General features: G+C 41.4%; 1 protein-coding gene across 3 annotated transcripts in view; it reads right to left on the bottom strand.

Moving 5' to 3' along the window:
* LOC138616218 (BTB/POZ domain-containing protein kctd15) overlaps positions 1-5,391 on the bottom strand; it is a 30,048-nt gene extending 24,657 nt beyond the window's left edge. The window contains exons 1-2 of one of the 3 annotated variants that reach the window (XM_069690366.1): positions 4,529-5,391; positions 1,775-1,950 (exon numbers count right to left, since the gene is read on the bottom strand). In XM_069690366.1, the coding sequence (XP_069546467.1) occupies positions 1,775-1,950; positions 4,529-4,537 (185 nt within the window). In that variant the 5' untranslated portion in view covers positions 4,538-5,391. Of the gene's footprint in view, positions 1-1,774; positions 1,951-3,660; positions 4,049-4,188; positions 4,489-4,528 lie in introns of those variants that run through there. The other 2 variants (XM_069690365.1, XM_069690364.1) reach the window with 2 other exon arrangements.
* Positions 5,392-16,406: the final 11,015 nt, after the last annotated feature.

The raw sequence follows: 16,406 nt of genomic DNA, 5'->3' as shown, positions 1-16,406 counted from the left end.
TATAAGACTGAATAATAATAATAAAAAAGTATTAACAGAAACAATGATAAACCCTTGTCTGGGTTGAGCTTTATTTTTCTCATGACATGTTACTCTGGAATAAAAAGAGACTTGTCAGGGATTTCCTGTCAGCGGACTCTATGAATATCAAGACTTTATTACCAGGGGATTATGTGGATTGTTCCTGTAGCCTATTTGGCAGAATTCTCTAACAACCTGGTGTATGTTTACCTTGGCCCACATGGGACTCAGCTGATGCCTGAATTGAAGGCGGTGTAATGTAACGAATGACACAATGCGTTAGAGGAAAAATGGCTAAAACATGAAGGAAGGGGTAAAATTCTAATCGAGTAAAACAATATTCCATCGTTAGTTTTGTTTTGCTTTCAGAGCTACCTGCGTTGGTGTCATCTTGTTTGTGGATGGAGCTAAAATCGTGAATAAAGTGGGAGGGTGAACCAGCTCTTACACAATCTGAATCATCAGGACTGAGTCTCACAAGTGGAAGTGCATCAAAAATATGTTTGCTTTACGTGCGAGGGAATGTAAGTGTCACATGTCTGAGAGCAGAGGGCCCTTTCTTCTCATTCATTGAATACAGAGTCACTGTTGTAGCTGTAGTCAAAGTTTGACTGCAATATAATCTATACTTTGGTCTTATGTTGCAGTCAGCTGAAAGTGAAGGTAAGCAGTGGAGCAGCAAGTACTAAAGACTGAAATACTATAATAATGATTAGCCTATATTATGCCTCATAAAAAGGAATATATATAGTATGAAGTCAACAAATTTTTATTAAAATCTTGAAGATAACCGAGTGTTTGAAATAAGAAATATGTAATAGTAGTAAATGCTGGTTATAAAAGAGCTAAAAAAAAAAAAAAAAAAAAATCTATATGTATCACATCAGAGAGCTAGATTTGAATCAGATGTGAAGCTCCCTTATATCCGCTTTGATGACAGGCTCGGCCATTTACGTCATTGTTTCTCCTCCAAGGATTCCTAACAGCACCCTGATCTACTGACAAGAAGAATTTAATTTTTTTTTGACAAAACTGTGAAAAGGGGTGTAGTGCAAAAAGTGTCTGAGTGGTGTAAATTCACACAAACACTCTTCTGCCATCAGCAGTAAAAGATGTGAAAGGTAGTGTGCAGCAGCTACATTTTCAAACACAACAATTGTGTGAAAGGCGATAAAAGTAAAAGCCTGGAAGGTATTTATTGAACAATTAAAATAATCCCCATTAAATCAAACAATAAAAAATAAAAAAATAAATAAAAAAATGTAATTTGAAAGCTAAGGGAGTTAGAAATAATGAAGGGAAGGGAAATGTTCACACATGGTTTGAGGAGATATTAAACGATTAGCTTTTGAGGGCAGTCGTCACTATAAAAGTTGCACTGATGTTGTCCTCCTGCCAGTCAGCTAAATGACTTGTCAACATCACAAATCCATTTAGACTTAATTAAGAGAAACACCAGTCAATGAATATAATTGAGTTACCGACTAAAATGCAAAATTAAGTATTAAAGATATAAATGATTTAAATCTACTTAAAATATTTAATTGGGAAATGTTTTCAATGAGGTAGAGTGAGTTACTTCAATTCCTATAAATTCATAACATTTAAAAGAAAAGCAACAGTATAAAAATTAAGTCTCTTCATTTTGCTAATATTTCCTAATAATGATTTTCCACAGATATGCAAATGACATGAATTAATATAATAACCATATCAGCGAAGCTACAGCATGAAAGCCAGGGACGTGTCTTACCTTGAATCTGGGTACTTGGTGAGAGTCGCCAGGCTACTGGTGTACATGTGTCCCCCGACATCGATGTGCACCGGGGCGTTCGACTTGGTCAGCTGAGCCGGTAGAGGGATCCCCTGAGTGGCCAGAGGAGATACCGGGGACCGGGTCAGAGACAGCCGTGACATGCTTCTTCCCTCCTGAAAGCAAGTGTACAGAAAAGCCATGGGAATAAAGGTAATAAAAAAAAAAAGGAAAACAGTGATACTAGACAGGGCAGTAGATGGTATCCTTTCTGAATGGTATCAGATCACTTCCACGTCTGTCTGGTCGCATATTTAGCCTGGAAATTATTGCCACCGCTCTAATTAAGTATGTTTGCATCTTTTCGTGCAGCACCGCAGGCGAGGATAGGAGGATGCTTATTAGAGAAGCAGGGTGAGAGAGATAGACAGATAGAAAGAGAGAGAGGAAGAGAGGAGAGGGAGGGAGGAATGCTAGGTGTCAGCCTCCAGGGGAATAAAATAAACTGCTGCTGCAATATTCTAATTAAAGGTCGCCTTATGTGTTAGACGTGATGCGCCCAGACACACCAACCACCAATCTGAGAGCAAGGGAAACACAGCGGGGAGGGAGGGCGCAACTTTCCCCCCCCCGTACGCACACACATGCAACCAGCACAAAAAAAAAAAGATTAAGGTGATCGCTTGTCATGTGTCTACAGATACTGACAGGCTACTACAGACTACTAAACATGCGTAAAAACGCACCAGAATTCAGTTCAACACAGAGAAAGTATCGTACAGCTGTCCACACTGACAGGCCAGACCTGCTCCACTCTGTGGTTCAGTCTCAGGACGTGTATCTAACTAAAGAAGAGAAAGCTCACTATTAAACAGAGTGCGGAAGCACACATTTGAGACTGAAGTTTATTAGAAGCATGCGGGTCAGCGCTGAGCTGAATTAGATTAAGCTACCTGATAAAATGTGAGAGAAAATATTCATAATTCACTTGGATACGCCGCCATTTGACTCCGCACTGCTTCAGGAGGATCAGGGGAGGCGTTTATATCCAACCCACTGATGCGTAATTTGTTTGCCAACAACGGCAGGTAAACCACGTAAACCTCAGTTTGGTCACATTTAAATGTCACTATTGTCTGTGACAGAAGGAGGCAATCATGAGTGGTGTATCTTATATGAGGGATTTGTTTTCGTTGTTTTTTTTAAAGGAAAGGGAAAATACGTGTGCTGGTCTTAACTTCTTTTAATGCTTTCCTAATGATCCCAGACCAAGTTGGATCACTCGTCTACCTCCAGGCTTTGGTTGAAATACACGTCTTTCCTTACACTAAAATAATACTCGGACCATCAGTGTATAACTGGGTTTAAACAGACTGCGATAACACAATTCTTCCCTCCGGTAAATCAGCACAATTGATCAGTTTATTGTTGCACATAGGAGCCGTTTTACTCTTATGACCAGTAAACTGAAGAGCGTTGTGAAAGTCCAGATGATCCCTGCGGCTCTGATAGAAGTGCCACCGGGTACAAAGTGAGACTGGAGCCTTTTCTTTTTCCAGGGTGTTGCCCTCCTCACAGCAGTATCGTGTTCGTTTAATACGATTACAGGAGGACAGGATTACATTTCAAATCCCAGGAAAAGAGAGAAGAAAAAACTTGGAGAGGTTTAAGAAGTTTGGGCTGCGTACATGCCGGGCTGTCCCACCGCCCCCCACCCTCTCTCCCATCCACCCAATCAAGCAATTAAATCACAATATATGGACATATAAAAAGGACCAAATGGAAAAAAATAGAACCATAAATCGTCATACTCTCCCCGTCACACCACAATTTCCATAATTTCTCTCGTATCCGTAACCCCCCTCGACACACACATACACACGAACCATGTATGATAAATTCCTCCACAAATTCACAGCAGCTGGCATCAACTTCCTCCTCAGAGCTGCTGTCTTTATTCCTCCTTCCACTGACCCCAGTTCAGTCATTGTGTCGATTTCACACTTCATGGCATCAACGTAACCCCGATGGGCCAAAATTAGAATAATCCACAAAAAAAGACGGTAACGTTTGCAAAATACACAATGCGATACAACACCCCTCTCAGCAAGAAACACCGCAAGCCTGTGCTCTGCCTTTAATCTACCAAATGCTCAATATGGCGTCTTATTCCTGCTATACAATTAAAAAGCATAATCCCGACACGTGTGATTCACAAGCCGTTTGATAAAACCCACACAGTCTGGCAGAAAAGACGGGAAAACCACTTTGGGTCGAGCAGTGTAGCTTGCAGTACACGTTCCGGCTCTCCAGCAGTTTAACTACCCCCTCTGAAAACTGAGCAGACCAAAACTGACTGCACTGTGCGTAAAAAAAACAACATTGGATTCTGTAATATTGAATTGTCACCCTACCGTTTCAAACATTGTAGGGAATCCAGAGGAAATCCGTGCCGGCGGTCAGTCCCAGCTGCTGTCCGCGTAACCCCCAAAATTTTGAAAGATTTTCTCCAAATGCCCCCGAGTTGGTGACAGAACTACACCGCCATCCAGCTCCAGTACGAACCTACGCTGCCGCACGGAGAAGCCAAGTCTTTTATCCCACACAAAACTGCTTTTTTAGAAGACACTAGGTTGTGGCCGGGATCGACTGCTTGCAAAGAGTCTCTGTGGCTTTAAAGGCTCTATTACAAGGCTGGGTCGACCTGTCCTCACCAAGCTTCTTTGTACCAAAGCGCACAGGAAGCGTCCTTACCTTGAACATAGATGAGATGATCTCCTTCCCCTTCTGTTATTTGGATACGCGTAAAATGTGCGCTCTTGTTGGAATCCTGCTTCGTATTTCAGCTTCTTGTCTGCCTTTTTGCCTAAATGAAACTGCCCCTGTGGTTTGTTATGAGAAGAAGAAAGCCAATAATCCTTCTCTAAATAACAGAGCGGAGCTAAAAAAGAAAATTCTTGCTCCGGGCTGCCCAAGCGCCTCTGGGCCAGGGATTAGGCTACAATTAGCTCAACTCCACTCTCTCGCCCAGGCAATTTTCTCAAGGAAGAAAACGTGATACCCCCCTATTCCTGAAATTATGACTGCACAGATATAATAACTTATCTTATTTTTTTCCGGCAAAAGTAGACCGTTCCTCTTAACGGTGTGAAGTTGTGATTTAGATGGGGTAGGAAACCTAACAGACAACTGTCAGTCGCTCAATGGATTTAGAGCAGCAAAAAGCAGATTTTAATCATTGTCATTTCGTCTGATGTAATAGTTCCCCAGGCAGTCCAGCTAGCAGGAATACATTTCCATCTCCATCTCCAGCCTAAATTTAAAGTTTAAAGCCAGGCGGGCTGCCATAGTCCTCCACTCAGGCAACATATAATAAAGGCGCAGTAACTTGTTGATAAAGTCTCAGCTGAAAAATATGTTGAAAATGAAGCGATATCCTTGAACCAATATCTTTCATGCGGTGATTTCTCCCCGTGTCCCCGCTCTCTCTTCCTCTCCCTCTCTCCCTTGCCTTAATGTCTGGAGTTGTAACGCCAAATTTCCTGCAGGCCATTAAAATCAAATGACGTCTATGGACATGCATGCATGCTGCTGCAGAAAGCGCCCTCACAACCTGCCTGCAGCCAAATGCGCCATTTCAATTATAGCGCAGGGCTTAGATGGAGATATCTGCCCAGAACACCCCCCTCCCCCCGCCCCTTCCTCACTCTCCAATGAAAGCAGGCAGCCTCCAGATTTTTGGAAAATAAGATTGTGGCTGATTATTGTTATTTTTCAACACAGATAGACACAATGCAAGTGATGAGGCGCTAAAAGTGTTGCGCCACTTTTGCACCTAAGGAGAGAGGAAATACGGAGTCAAGCAGGTGCTCACACCAAGGAGACGATTATTTATTTATTTGCATGTTTGTTTATTTGCGGGTAAATAACTGTGAATAATTGATGCAACATTGAGCCCAGTAATTACTCTGTACCAGCATCGTGAGGGGTGTAGTGTTCGTTTCTTGATATTTGGCGCCAACCAGTGTAGGAACTTATTATTGGTCCACAGTTTACACGAATTTACTCACTTTTTTTGGAACCTTTTTTTTCATTGTTTACCCCGACACAAAAACAATCATGTTTTACTGAATTTATAGATTTCAAAGTTTCCTATTTTTACATTGTTTCACCGTGTTACTCCAATAACATTTCCTTTGACTTTCAGGGACTTATAACATCGTGGTGTAGCTTTAAAGCAAGTAAAATGACAAGCATTTAAATGTAAAATTAAACAGTTGTGCTGGTGCAGAACTGATGGGAGTGTGAGAATGCGTCTCTGCAAGAAGCAGGCCAAGTCTTCATAATTAGAGAGACCTCTGCCCGCCTTCGAGCGCTCCCATCTTCCCCTCCGGCACAGATTTGTTGTTTCCAGAGGTACAAACTGGAGGGGAAACTGGAATTTTTTTTCTCATTAAAGGAAACAAGCCCGGAGTTAGTTCAATTACATGAAGTACGCAGGGATGTTGTAAATTTAAAGATTTAAATAGCTTACAAAGTGGCCCCGGGCCCCATCAGTTAATTTCCTTAATTTATGGATTTTATCGGTGTCTATGTGGAAGAGAAGAAGTAGGTCATCTTGAGGATTTGCATGCAGCTTTGAGATTTCATAACAATCCCAAACATCTGCCCTCCTGACCAGCAACCTGAGCAGGTGAGAGGACAGACACGTTTCTGTCTCCGTGAATGACACGAGCCTGTCGCCGTGATCAAAATGATTTCTCCTCATGTTCAGGGATCAAAAATGCAGATCTGATTGTAGTATTTGACCCAGGTAATGAGATTATTGATGTTTGGTCTCCGCAGACAGAGATAACAGCTCTGTTCTAGTTTTCATTAAAGGATTGTTCCACTCAATTCCCCCATTATTTTACATGCTTTCCTTTCTAAAACTAAGAAAGTTGAATAAATACAGATTTGTGCTTAACTCCGAGTTTAATCTGAAACATGAAACTGCATACATCAGTCAAAATCTCAGTCTCCTTCAGACATCATATGCTAATGAAGTGTATGAATTAATGCATGACCCTATAATAATAATAACTTGCCTCTAGGTTCAAAAGCAGGTGCTATTAGTGGTGTTGCCTTAAGTAGCACAGAGGACAATATTGTCTCTTTCTACTTTCAGCTTTGCCCTTTCACCAGAGGATGACACGTTGTTTTTAATAAGCTTTTATCAATCACACTAATAACAACAGCATGCGGTATGATTAACGCCTCTGAGGATAAACAGTGATGTGTTTTAGTTTAAAAACAATCTCAAAAATAATCTCTCACAATTACCTCGACAGATTATATGACAGTTTGTGCAACCAGGTCAGGGTGCCACTCTGAAGAATGAATATGTTGTGTTTGTTGAACGTGATATTTCTGGATCACAGTACCATCTGCTGGTTAGGAGCAACATGGTGCATAATCGATCCGACTAAGTGATCACTGTATGTTCATGCACTTTCAGCTAATTTAACAGTTTCATGTTGATTCTTGGAACAGGATTAATACTAAAGGTACAATTCCCACCTGACTTCAAATGTTAAAAAAAAAAATCCCACAATTATTCCCCAGTACTTCAGAAGCCTTTTAGTAGCCTAAAACATTTTTTACTATCACTAAATCATTCTGTTTTATTCTATTAATTCAGAGAAACCCACTGATTAGTTCTCTTATTCATTCTCATGTTCTTTTTTAAACATCACATTTCCATCAAAGCCTTGAGGGCATTTGGCCAATGGATGTCTTTCTTTCTGATTCCCGTTGCCCAGGTAACCTACCCACTGTACTACAGTACGAGTGCACTGAGGTGAAAACAGTAGGTACAATACAGTCACATCCACCCCTCTAAATGTGAGCAATTGCAAGAATCCCTTTTAAGCATTTCATATCAGATCAACACTCCCACTTTCCCCTCTGGCGTGTGGGGAAAGTTTTAAAAGAACATTCAGAACTTGCTTTTAGTAATCTGCATGCCTTGTGGAGCCCGGTTGCTGTCAATCGCTCCCTTCTTCCAGCAATTTGACATTCTGCTTGATGTCGATGTGTGTCTGAGGTGCAGCAGCAGCGACACTTATTGTTCATTATTTCAGAGAGAGGGAGAGAGGGAGAGGGTAAAAGGGTGCCGGTTTATTAATAGAACGTATGGGGTTGTGTTGCACACAAACACCTAACAAGCACAGTGCAGAATTCCCTCAAGTGCTTAATGCCAGCAATTAAGTTTCCAAAAAGCTGAGCACAAAGAGAGTGTACTTTTGAGTCAATTCTCACTTTTACACACTTTTAAGACGGACCCTGATGCTGTCAGGTTATCTCTTTTCAGAAGGTTCACAAGATTGGTTTAGTAAATATTAACCACCTGGAAGAAGGCAGAGAAGCACTAATATGTTATACTTATAATATGTTGCACTTCTCTAAGAATCAATGGTAAATATCATACTCCACTACATTTATTTGACATCTTTAGTCACTTTGACAAATTAACACATTGCAGACTTAACACTAAATGCTCTAAATTAATTAAATGAACAGTAAAAACAATCCAGTTACATGGATTTTAATAATATGAAGCCTACAGAGGCCTTTTTCCTGCACTGAATACTTTTACTTTTGAAACTTTACTTACTTTATTTTGACACACCACTTGTAACGGAGTTTTTTTTTTTTTTTTTTTTTTTTTTTTTTTGGTGCCTAAGTAAAGGATCTAAATACCTCCTCCATCCCTGCTGGCATGTCTGTGAAGTTGGAAACAGTTAAAAAAAAAATATTCTGAAGAAAATGAACATAATTTTTTCTCTCCTCTCCTCTCCTCTCCTCTCCTCTCCTCTCCTCTCCTCTCCTCTCCTCTCCTCTCCTCTCCTCTCCTCTCCTCTCCTCTTCTCGGCCAGTCAGTGAGATTTGCCTCATGAATCTCTTTTGCTGCCATCATGTGGTCTGAGGTTCTAATCACAGAACATATACATGCTGTGATGAACTGCTTGCTACTTGTGAGGAAGACCGTCTGGTAGTAGAGGCTTTTCTCATCATGTTTGGAGGACAATTATCAGATTTATACCCGAGACCAGGGTTAAATTATAATGTGTACATGTGGAGGAAACACATAACATGGCATAAATTTGGCCTTTTCTCAGTTTAAGAGGTGACAATGAGACTTTGTTTTGTGTCATCTGTTGTATCCGTCACTAAACCCTCTTTTTTTCTTCTTCTTCTTCTAAGTCCAATCTTCTCAAGTTCTTCTCAAAAAATTTCCTCTGAAATGTGTTATTTTGCTTCTGGCGCCAACCAGTCGTACACAAATCGGGCATGAATGTGTGAACAGAGGAGAAATGATCTTTTACTTTTTGTTGCTGCTACTATTTGGTTAGCAGTAACAACGTGAACAGTGTGATGTCTCCAATCACATCTGGTATGCATCACATACCATTCTCCCTCCCTCTGCTCAATGTGCCTTGGGGAATGTCCCTGGCACTGCAGAGCACCCACAGTCCTCATTAGAGTGCATGTGTCACGATGGCATCAACCCACAGCCTTGACTTATGCTTTATATTTACAATCATCCATCACAACACTGTCATCACAACAGTCAGAAAACATGGATTTAGTCTTGAACGGTTTGAGCTGATCCGGCTCGTGTTTGTAAGTCGTGGTACGTGCAGCATCCTTGAGGGCTTTTTTTCTGTCTGTAGCCATGTTGTTGAGTCTCGTAATGGCCCGAGACTGAAACTGGAGTCCCTGTCCTTTTGTTGTGCGCCGAGCTCCCTAACAGCACAGAGGAGGGACGGGGTTTGATGTGTCTTCTGAAGGCCTGCTGCTTTGTCAACACTGAGGCCTCTGCACTGACACTATGGAAGCCGAGCGCCTCGGGGTGACAGGGAGAGGGGAGTGGTGGAGTTGGGGTGGGAGGGAAGGGTGGGTCACTGCAGCCTGGTAAAAGAGAGACAGAGAGAATGAGAGACAGACAGAGGAAGGGAGAGAAGAGAGGCGATGGGGGGGGGGGAAGGGTGCCTGCTAGTGCGGCCAGCGCCCAAGGCTAGAGGAGAGTGCTCTGTGCAGCAGACTGCCTGATAGGGACTGAGGCTGCTGGCTGATGACATTTTATGGTCACAACATGCAATCCCACCAACTTTAGTTGGTGAAAATCCAGTTTTCATACGCTGAACGGTGGTGTGCTTTTTTTTGTTGTGTTTTTTGTTACAGCCCCACAAAGAATGACGCAGTTCAGCGTGTCATCATGTCCTTTGAGTTTGAGTTCTTTTACAGTAAACAAAACAATAGGTGGTAAAATAATCTCCAAAATCATACCATATGGAGCCATAAAAGACTATTTAGCTTTGATTCTGCTAAAAAGACCAATAGAAAATAGCTGTGTAGACTGTAACTGCGTGTATGTAATTGGCACTTACATGTAACTGTGGAGACTTACTGTTCATACATTCAGGCATATTCTGTTGTTTGATGGATAACGGCGAAACAGAGCGGTGGAAAGTAGACGATTTTTCAAGTTTCCTACTTCGGTACATTGTTGATGTACTTTGTTTTTTGCCTTACTTTCATTTTATGCACTTCTATTGTTACGATCTATCAGTTATTATAAAATGTATTTTCTAAACTTCTCAGACGGTTTAATGTAAATAAATGTTTGTAATAATTTTTATTGAACTGTTTGGAAAAATTAAAAATAAATGTCATTTGAGACGTTTGATTTGTCAGCTATTTTACTGTCGCTCAGTTACAACGGTGATGCATTGATGCAACAGTATATATCACTAACAGGGGCTGAGAGAGTAGATGTCATTGTGAGGATTTATTATTCAAAGTAGAGTGTGTACACACACACGCACGCACGCACGCACGCACGCACGCACGCACACACACACACACACACACACACACACACACACACACACACACACACACACACACACACACACACACAACTGGCTGAACACAGTGGCTGATAGCAGCACTTCACTTACACATATTGGTTTTGTTGGCTCGGGTATTATGGGCCTGTTAACCTATGATATATCTGCGGTGTGCAGTGAATTACAGTGTGAATGTGTTTGCCGTCCTCCAGAGGGTGAAGCAGAGCCAAGGCCGGGGGTAGCCAGAGGCGCTGCTCTCTCCCAGGCTGGCCTGATGCGGGCTGAGAAGCCAGAGCCCCACAGACATCGCTTTCTTTCACCAATACCTTTGTGTTAAGTGGCCATAAGTAACACTGGGTTTCTATTGTGCACCCAAAGCAGAGTTTATTCTCTCGCAGATCGTTATGGTTCAGTCGTGTGTGTGGTCTCAGTGCAGCTCATTTTCTGTTTCAGCTCTGGCCTCATCCTGTCAGTTTATACCCCTGATATGGAGCATTAATTCACTGCTGTGAGGCCACTGTGTAGACGATGAGCAGAGCAAAGCACTGTGGGATATGAGGCTGTTCTTTGGTTTGTCTGAAAGTATAAAAAGATTCAAAAATCAGCTGTCTGTCTCGTTTTCTTGTCTCTGTTTGAATTAGAGATGTCTACTAAATGTGTATATTCAACACATCACCGCTTTATTCCAAACATGCCACTTCATTTTCTTCAGATAAGAATGAAATCAATCTTTATATATAAAAAATAAATAAAATGTATCGTGTGAATGAGGTCGCTTGCAGTGACTGACAAAGAAAAACCTGACAGTGCACTTTCTATCAGCTCGGGGGAATTGTAGCTTCTCTCAGCCAAATGTTTTGGTTTCACGGCTCACAACTTTCCCGTTTTGAGTCACTTTTGCCACTTTAACCATTTTTCTGTGAAAAATCTCTCACTGTTCACTACCCATTCACCACAAACACAAGTTAGCTTATGAACATAGAGGAGCATTTAGTAGCTAAAAGTATATTTCCCTCAGGAGTTGGTGGAGAGTAAAACAAAGCTAAAAGGAGAGTGAGTATTGAACTTACATTTCCCAGGTGTCCAGAAACAGGATTTCAAATGAGTCCTAAGTTGCTCCCGGATGGTGGATGTAAATGAATCACTGCTTGCCATCATGAGGTGATAATATGTCCCTGTTGTGTTCAAGCTTGATCTGCCGCCCCCAGGTGAATGAAAAAATAAACAAAAAACAATTACTGTAATGCAGCCTTGTAAAATACATGTCTAAAGTTGATTCTCCTTTTTTGCAACATAAAATTAATTATTCAAAATAATCTTCTGAAAATGAAACAATAGTTTGGTTTGCTCAGACAAAAGCCTTTGTGTTTGATCGTGTTTCTTTACTTTCAGTACGTGGAAATGTCTCTTTGGAAACTTTGAGTCTCTGGATTCATCATCTCCAGAGTCTAATGAATAACACCACACTGTGCCCTGCTCAGGAAGGAGCTGCTGAGAAGCAGTGTGGTACACCTGCCTTCTGCCAGGCAGCCACACCAGGCAGCCTACAGGCACTCCTAGATAACTCCTGTCTGATTAGCTCCTTAGGAGGACATTGTTCCAAAAGCAATTCACTAGACTCCCAGTATTAATTTAGTCCCGAGAGAGAGGCCCATCCATCGTAGGTAGGACGGGCCGTGCTCAGGGCCTACCCTACGGCCTGCTAATAGCACGGCACCTCCTGGCCTGTCACAATAAGTGATAGTCTCTGCAAGTTTGTTGCCTCGTTGTGTGTTTCTCCCATCAGGCAGTGCACCTCCCGCCCTCCACTTTCCTCCTTCTGTATCTCCCTCTCTATCAGCGGTGGTTCAGGGCAGGTGTCTTCTCTGTCACTTCCATCACTCACGCTGCTTGACGAAGGGAAGACACAGTTCAGAACACGGCGGGAACAGGGGGTGATTCATTGAAAGCTCGCCTCTCTCCTTGAAAGGGAGCAGGAGAGAGAATCAGCGGCTGCCTCTTTGGGAGTTTGTGAGAGCTGCCAGCTACGAGGAAATAAGAGGAGAAGGTGAAAATGCTTTCAGTGTTGTTGAAGTGCTTTAAAGTGGCTCCAAAGTGAAACAGACTTCTTTTAAAAACGAGAGGTTGACATACTATGATGTGTGATGCACCTGCATTGATGAAGAAACTCAAACTGTTTTAAACTGGGAGGTGATCCCGGCTGGTTTACGGGGAGCACAAAGAGTATTCCTCCTACATATTTGTTGAGACCAAACACTGTTTTGTTTAGAACCAGTGAAGGAACCTGCAGCCTTACAGCTACGTTAATATCCAGCCCGGTATCACACGAAACAGTGTAATACTCCCATCGGCCCACTAGAGGATACCGAGTTAGTGCCACGTTTTGCCTTGTCTAAGCGAGAAAAGTACACGCGTGTATGTCGCAGAAGAAGGTCATGTGATGAAGTATAAAGAGTAGGTTGGTGGTGGTTGGAGGGATCAAATGGTAAATGGTCCATTTACACTGTTTCCCATTCACCTATTCACACACGAATGGTTGCAGAGCTGCCATATGAGATGCATCTGGAGCAACTTGGGGTTCAGTGTCTTGTCCAAGGACACTTCTGAAAAATACATTTCTGGAAAAAAACCCCTCTTTTTTCAGTGTCATCTCCGTAGTCTTTTTTCCATTAATCTTCAGACACTGTTGAGTTTAATTTTACAACTTAGTATTGGTAGCTCTATTGCTGTCCTCAGTTTGAATTTGAATATCTTGGCTGGTGGCATTAATTTTAATCCTGATCATTTGACATCTACCGCTAAAAAAATATTAAATTACATACCAGTGGTGTTATCTAATTTTTTTGGGGTTTTTGCTCAGCCGAGACAGTTGGTTATAGTCTTTTAAACAGTGCAAAACTGTGCTCGCAGTGTTGAATATAATTAAACAGGCATTGCAAAAACAAATCAACTGCTAAAGCTCCCACACCTTGTTTTAATGCTAACGAAAAAAAATGACAATTACTTTTTAGAAGTTGTATTATTATGGTTGTTGTTTCAGTTAATTATAAAAACTTGTGGAAATGTGATGTTATATGCTTCTCCAGCTCAGGATGTTGGAAAAGTAAGGTGTTTGTGTGTGTAGTTTTTCAGAATGTTACACTAAAAAAAAAAAAATCAAATCTGTTTCATGAGTGTGTGCTTCATCCTTGAATTTCCGCATCTGCTTTTAACACTCTGATCTCAGCGTTCTTCCTTCCTCCTCCTGTCCATCAGCATCACCAGCCAGATGTTTGCCCCAACCCTCAATGTGTTTTTACATTAAAAATACATCCGCAATATGCTGTCATTAGAGCTGGGGAGAGGTGTGATGGTGTAAATATGAAAAAGCAAAGCGGAGAATAATTTTATCAAGCCAAATGTTTCAGCCGTTCCCGGTAGTTGTGTCAGCTCGGTGGAGACACAGCCGCAAGGTTAAAGAAGCACTCAGCCCACAGCAGCTTGTGTGACTTCATTACAGGACCTGTGTTCATTGATTTGAGTTCATTAAAGCTGCTGCATAATTTATGCCAATTTCAGTGTATAGCCTAATTAGAGGACTTGAAATGGCTTTCATGGATGTTTTAGTGTCACAAAAGAAACATGACAGGTGGTGACAGCAAATTGGGTAGCAAAGTGCACATGACTTTACAACATGAATCATTCTTCAAAAAGAACAAAAGAACAGTGATGGGGTTTGTGGTATTTGAGATGCAGCACTGCCATCATGTGGTGATGTGTGATATATCTCTGGGTGGAGGAGATAACAGCTGGGCTTTCCAGCTTTTTCAATATATAGTTATAACCTAAGAGCATTTTGTAAAAGATTCGTCTTAGAGACACCATCCTAAGAAGAGACTTGAATAAGAGACAAAAGGTGATGTCTGATCAGATTAGCCACACTGCTATTCTTTCTTATGAATATAAAGAGCATATTTGAACCTAATCCTCACTAAAAAAAAATCCACTACAAAGAGGCTATAAATGAAAGTGAATTATAGCTTTGAACTTTCTGTCTGAGCAAATATGGGAAAATTACACAGTGACAGAATGAGTTTTTTTTTCTTCTCTAAAGCAGCTCTCATGATATTGTAATTGGCTCCATCCAGCCAAATGATACATAAGTGCTTGTTTTCAGAATGAGCAGCGTGTTGATAAGAGAGCCGGCTAGTTATCCAAATGAGATATTTGGAAAGTACATGTTCTCAACAGGACTCAAGTTTTGAGATTCCCTCCCTAAAAATTATTTCCCACTTGTCATTCTGCTTCGCTTGATTAATAACAGAGCTCAGGCGAATCATTTTAATGAGGTTTAGATCACTGAGAGACGTGTCTGGAGCATGATGCTGCGCATTGCTAAAACAAAAAAAGATTTCATGCAAGAGGGGGAGAATTAACCTGGCATGCATGTGAATGAGCAACGTTTTGTATTTGACGATTTGAGGACATTTTCTTCCTCTCAAATGTCTTCACTTTGAACCGAGGAGTCAATCCCTCAAATTGATTTTGTTCTGTTAATGCACGGGAGACTCTGCTGGGGCATTGATGTAGTTGCTGCCATTGTGAAAGCAGTTGAGTGTGTGTGTTTTTACGGTACACATGTGCATGTGTGCCTGTTAATTTGTGTGTGATGGAGCTCTGTTGTCAGAGAGTGAGCCGAAACCTGTCATCAGCCATGTTAATGCTGGCTCGGAGGCAAACATGAAGATTAACTGAGGAACTTATAATAATAATACTTGAAAAATGGAGCAAGGTCTCTTTTTTACAGTCCTCCCAACCAAGGCGAGGTTGTTGTTTGGGAAGATGTTTGGTTGCCTCCCTCGTATGTCTGCTTTGGGCCCTTAAGCAGATTTAGCTACACAAGCACGTTCTCTTCAAAGCATGTCAAGATTTTCCACGCACACTAATGAGGTAAATGGATGGCTTTTGTTTTCTCCACAGTTTTAACTCCCCCCAAAGTGCTCTCATGACTTATACAAGAGCTGTTGCGGAAATCCGCCTAGAGCATTTAATCAAATTTCTAACTCTACAGAGTGATCAATTTGTGTTGCAATATTCATCTGCCACACAAGCACACACAATCTCACATTCACACACACACACACGCATGCATTTGCCAGCACAAAAACAAAAGAAGAAGGGCTGCTGTTTGTTTATATGTAAACAATGCCATTTTGGAAGACAAAACGCTGCTATGACAGGATTTTAAATCTGAGGAGAGTGTGTGAGAGAATCATGCAAATTACTGTACATTTAGGCAACGTAAGGTACCTACTCTGAACTAATCACAGAATAGAAATGAAACAAATCCATTTCTCCACAACGGGCACTTAACAGCTACGTGATGGGAGAATAAAAGCGGCCATTTGAAAGCACTTAGATCTCAAAATGAAAAGTTTTACTTCGAGACATGAAACGTGCCTTGACAGTTATTTCCACATGTGTAGATTTGTGAGGTTATGTGAGGATACCGTACCTTCAGGGATTCAAGTGTGACTTCCATTGCTTTGTGGCACACAATAGATGCAGATGTAACTCATTACCTGAAGGGTTAAGACATCTCACCAGGCAATATAAACATTTGACTGAGATCACTGTTAAGCAGGACCACACTCTTGTGCACTAAAGTCACAGACAAGATAGTTCAAAGTCTCGGATTTAATTTGATGGACACCAGAGACAGAAAAACACCCGTAGGTGTTTGTCCTTTCTGAACCCTG

The sequence above is a fragment of the Brachyistius frenatus genome, unplaced genomic scaffold (genome assembly GCF_029030835.1).
Source record: "Brachyistius frenatus isolate BFR_SWC_R1_liver_20210118 unplaced genomic scaffold, ASM2903083v1 Contig_9, whole genome shotgun sequence".
Classification (NCBI taxonomy): Eukaryota; Metazoa; Chordata; class Actinopteri; family Embiotocidae; genus Brachyistius; species Brachyistius frenatus.
This window is presented reverse-complemented; position numbering and strand designations above follow the sequence as displayed.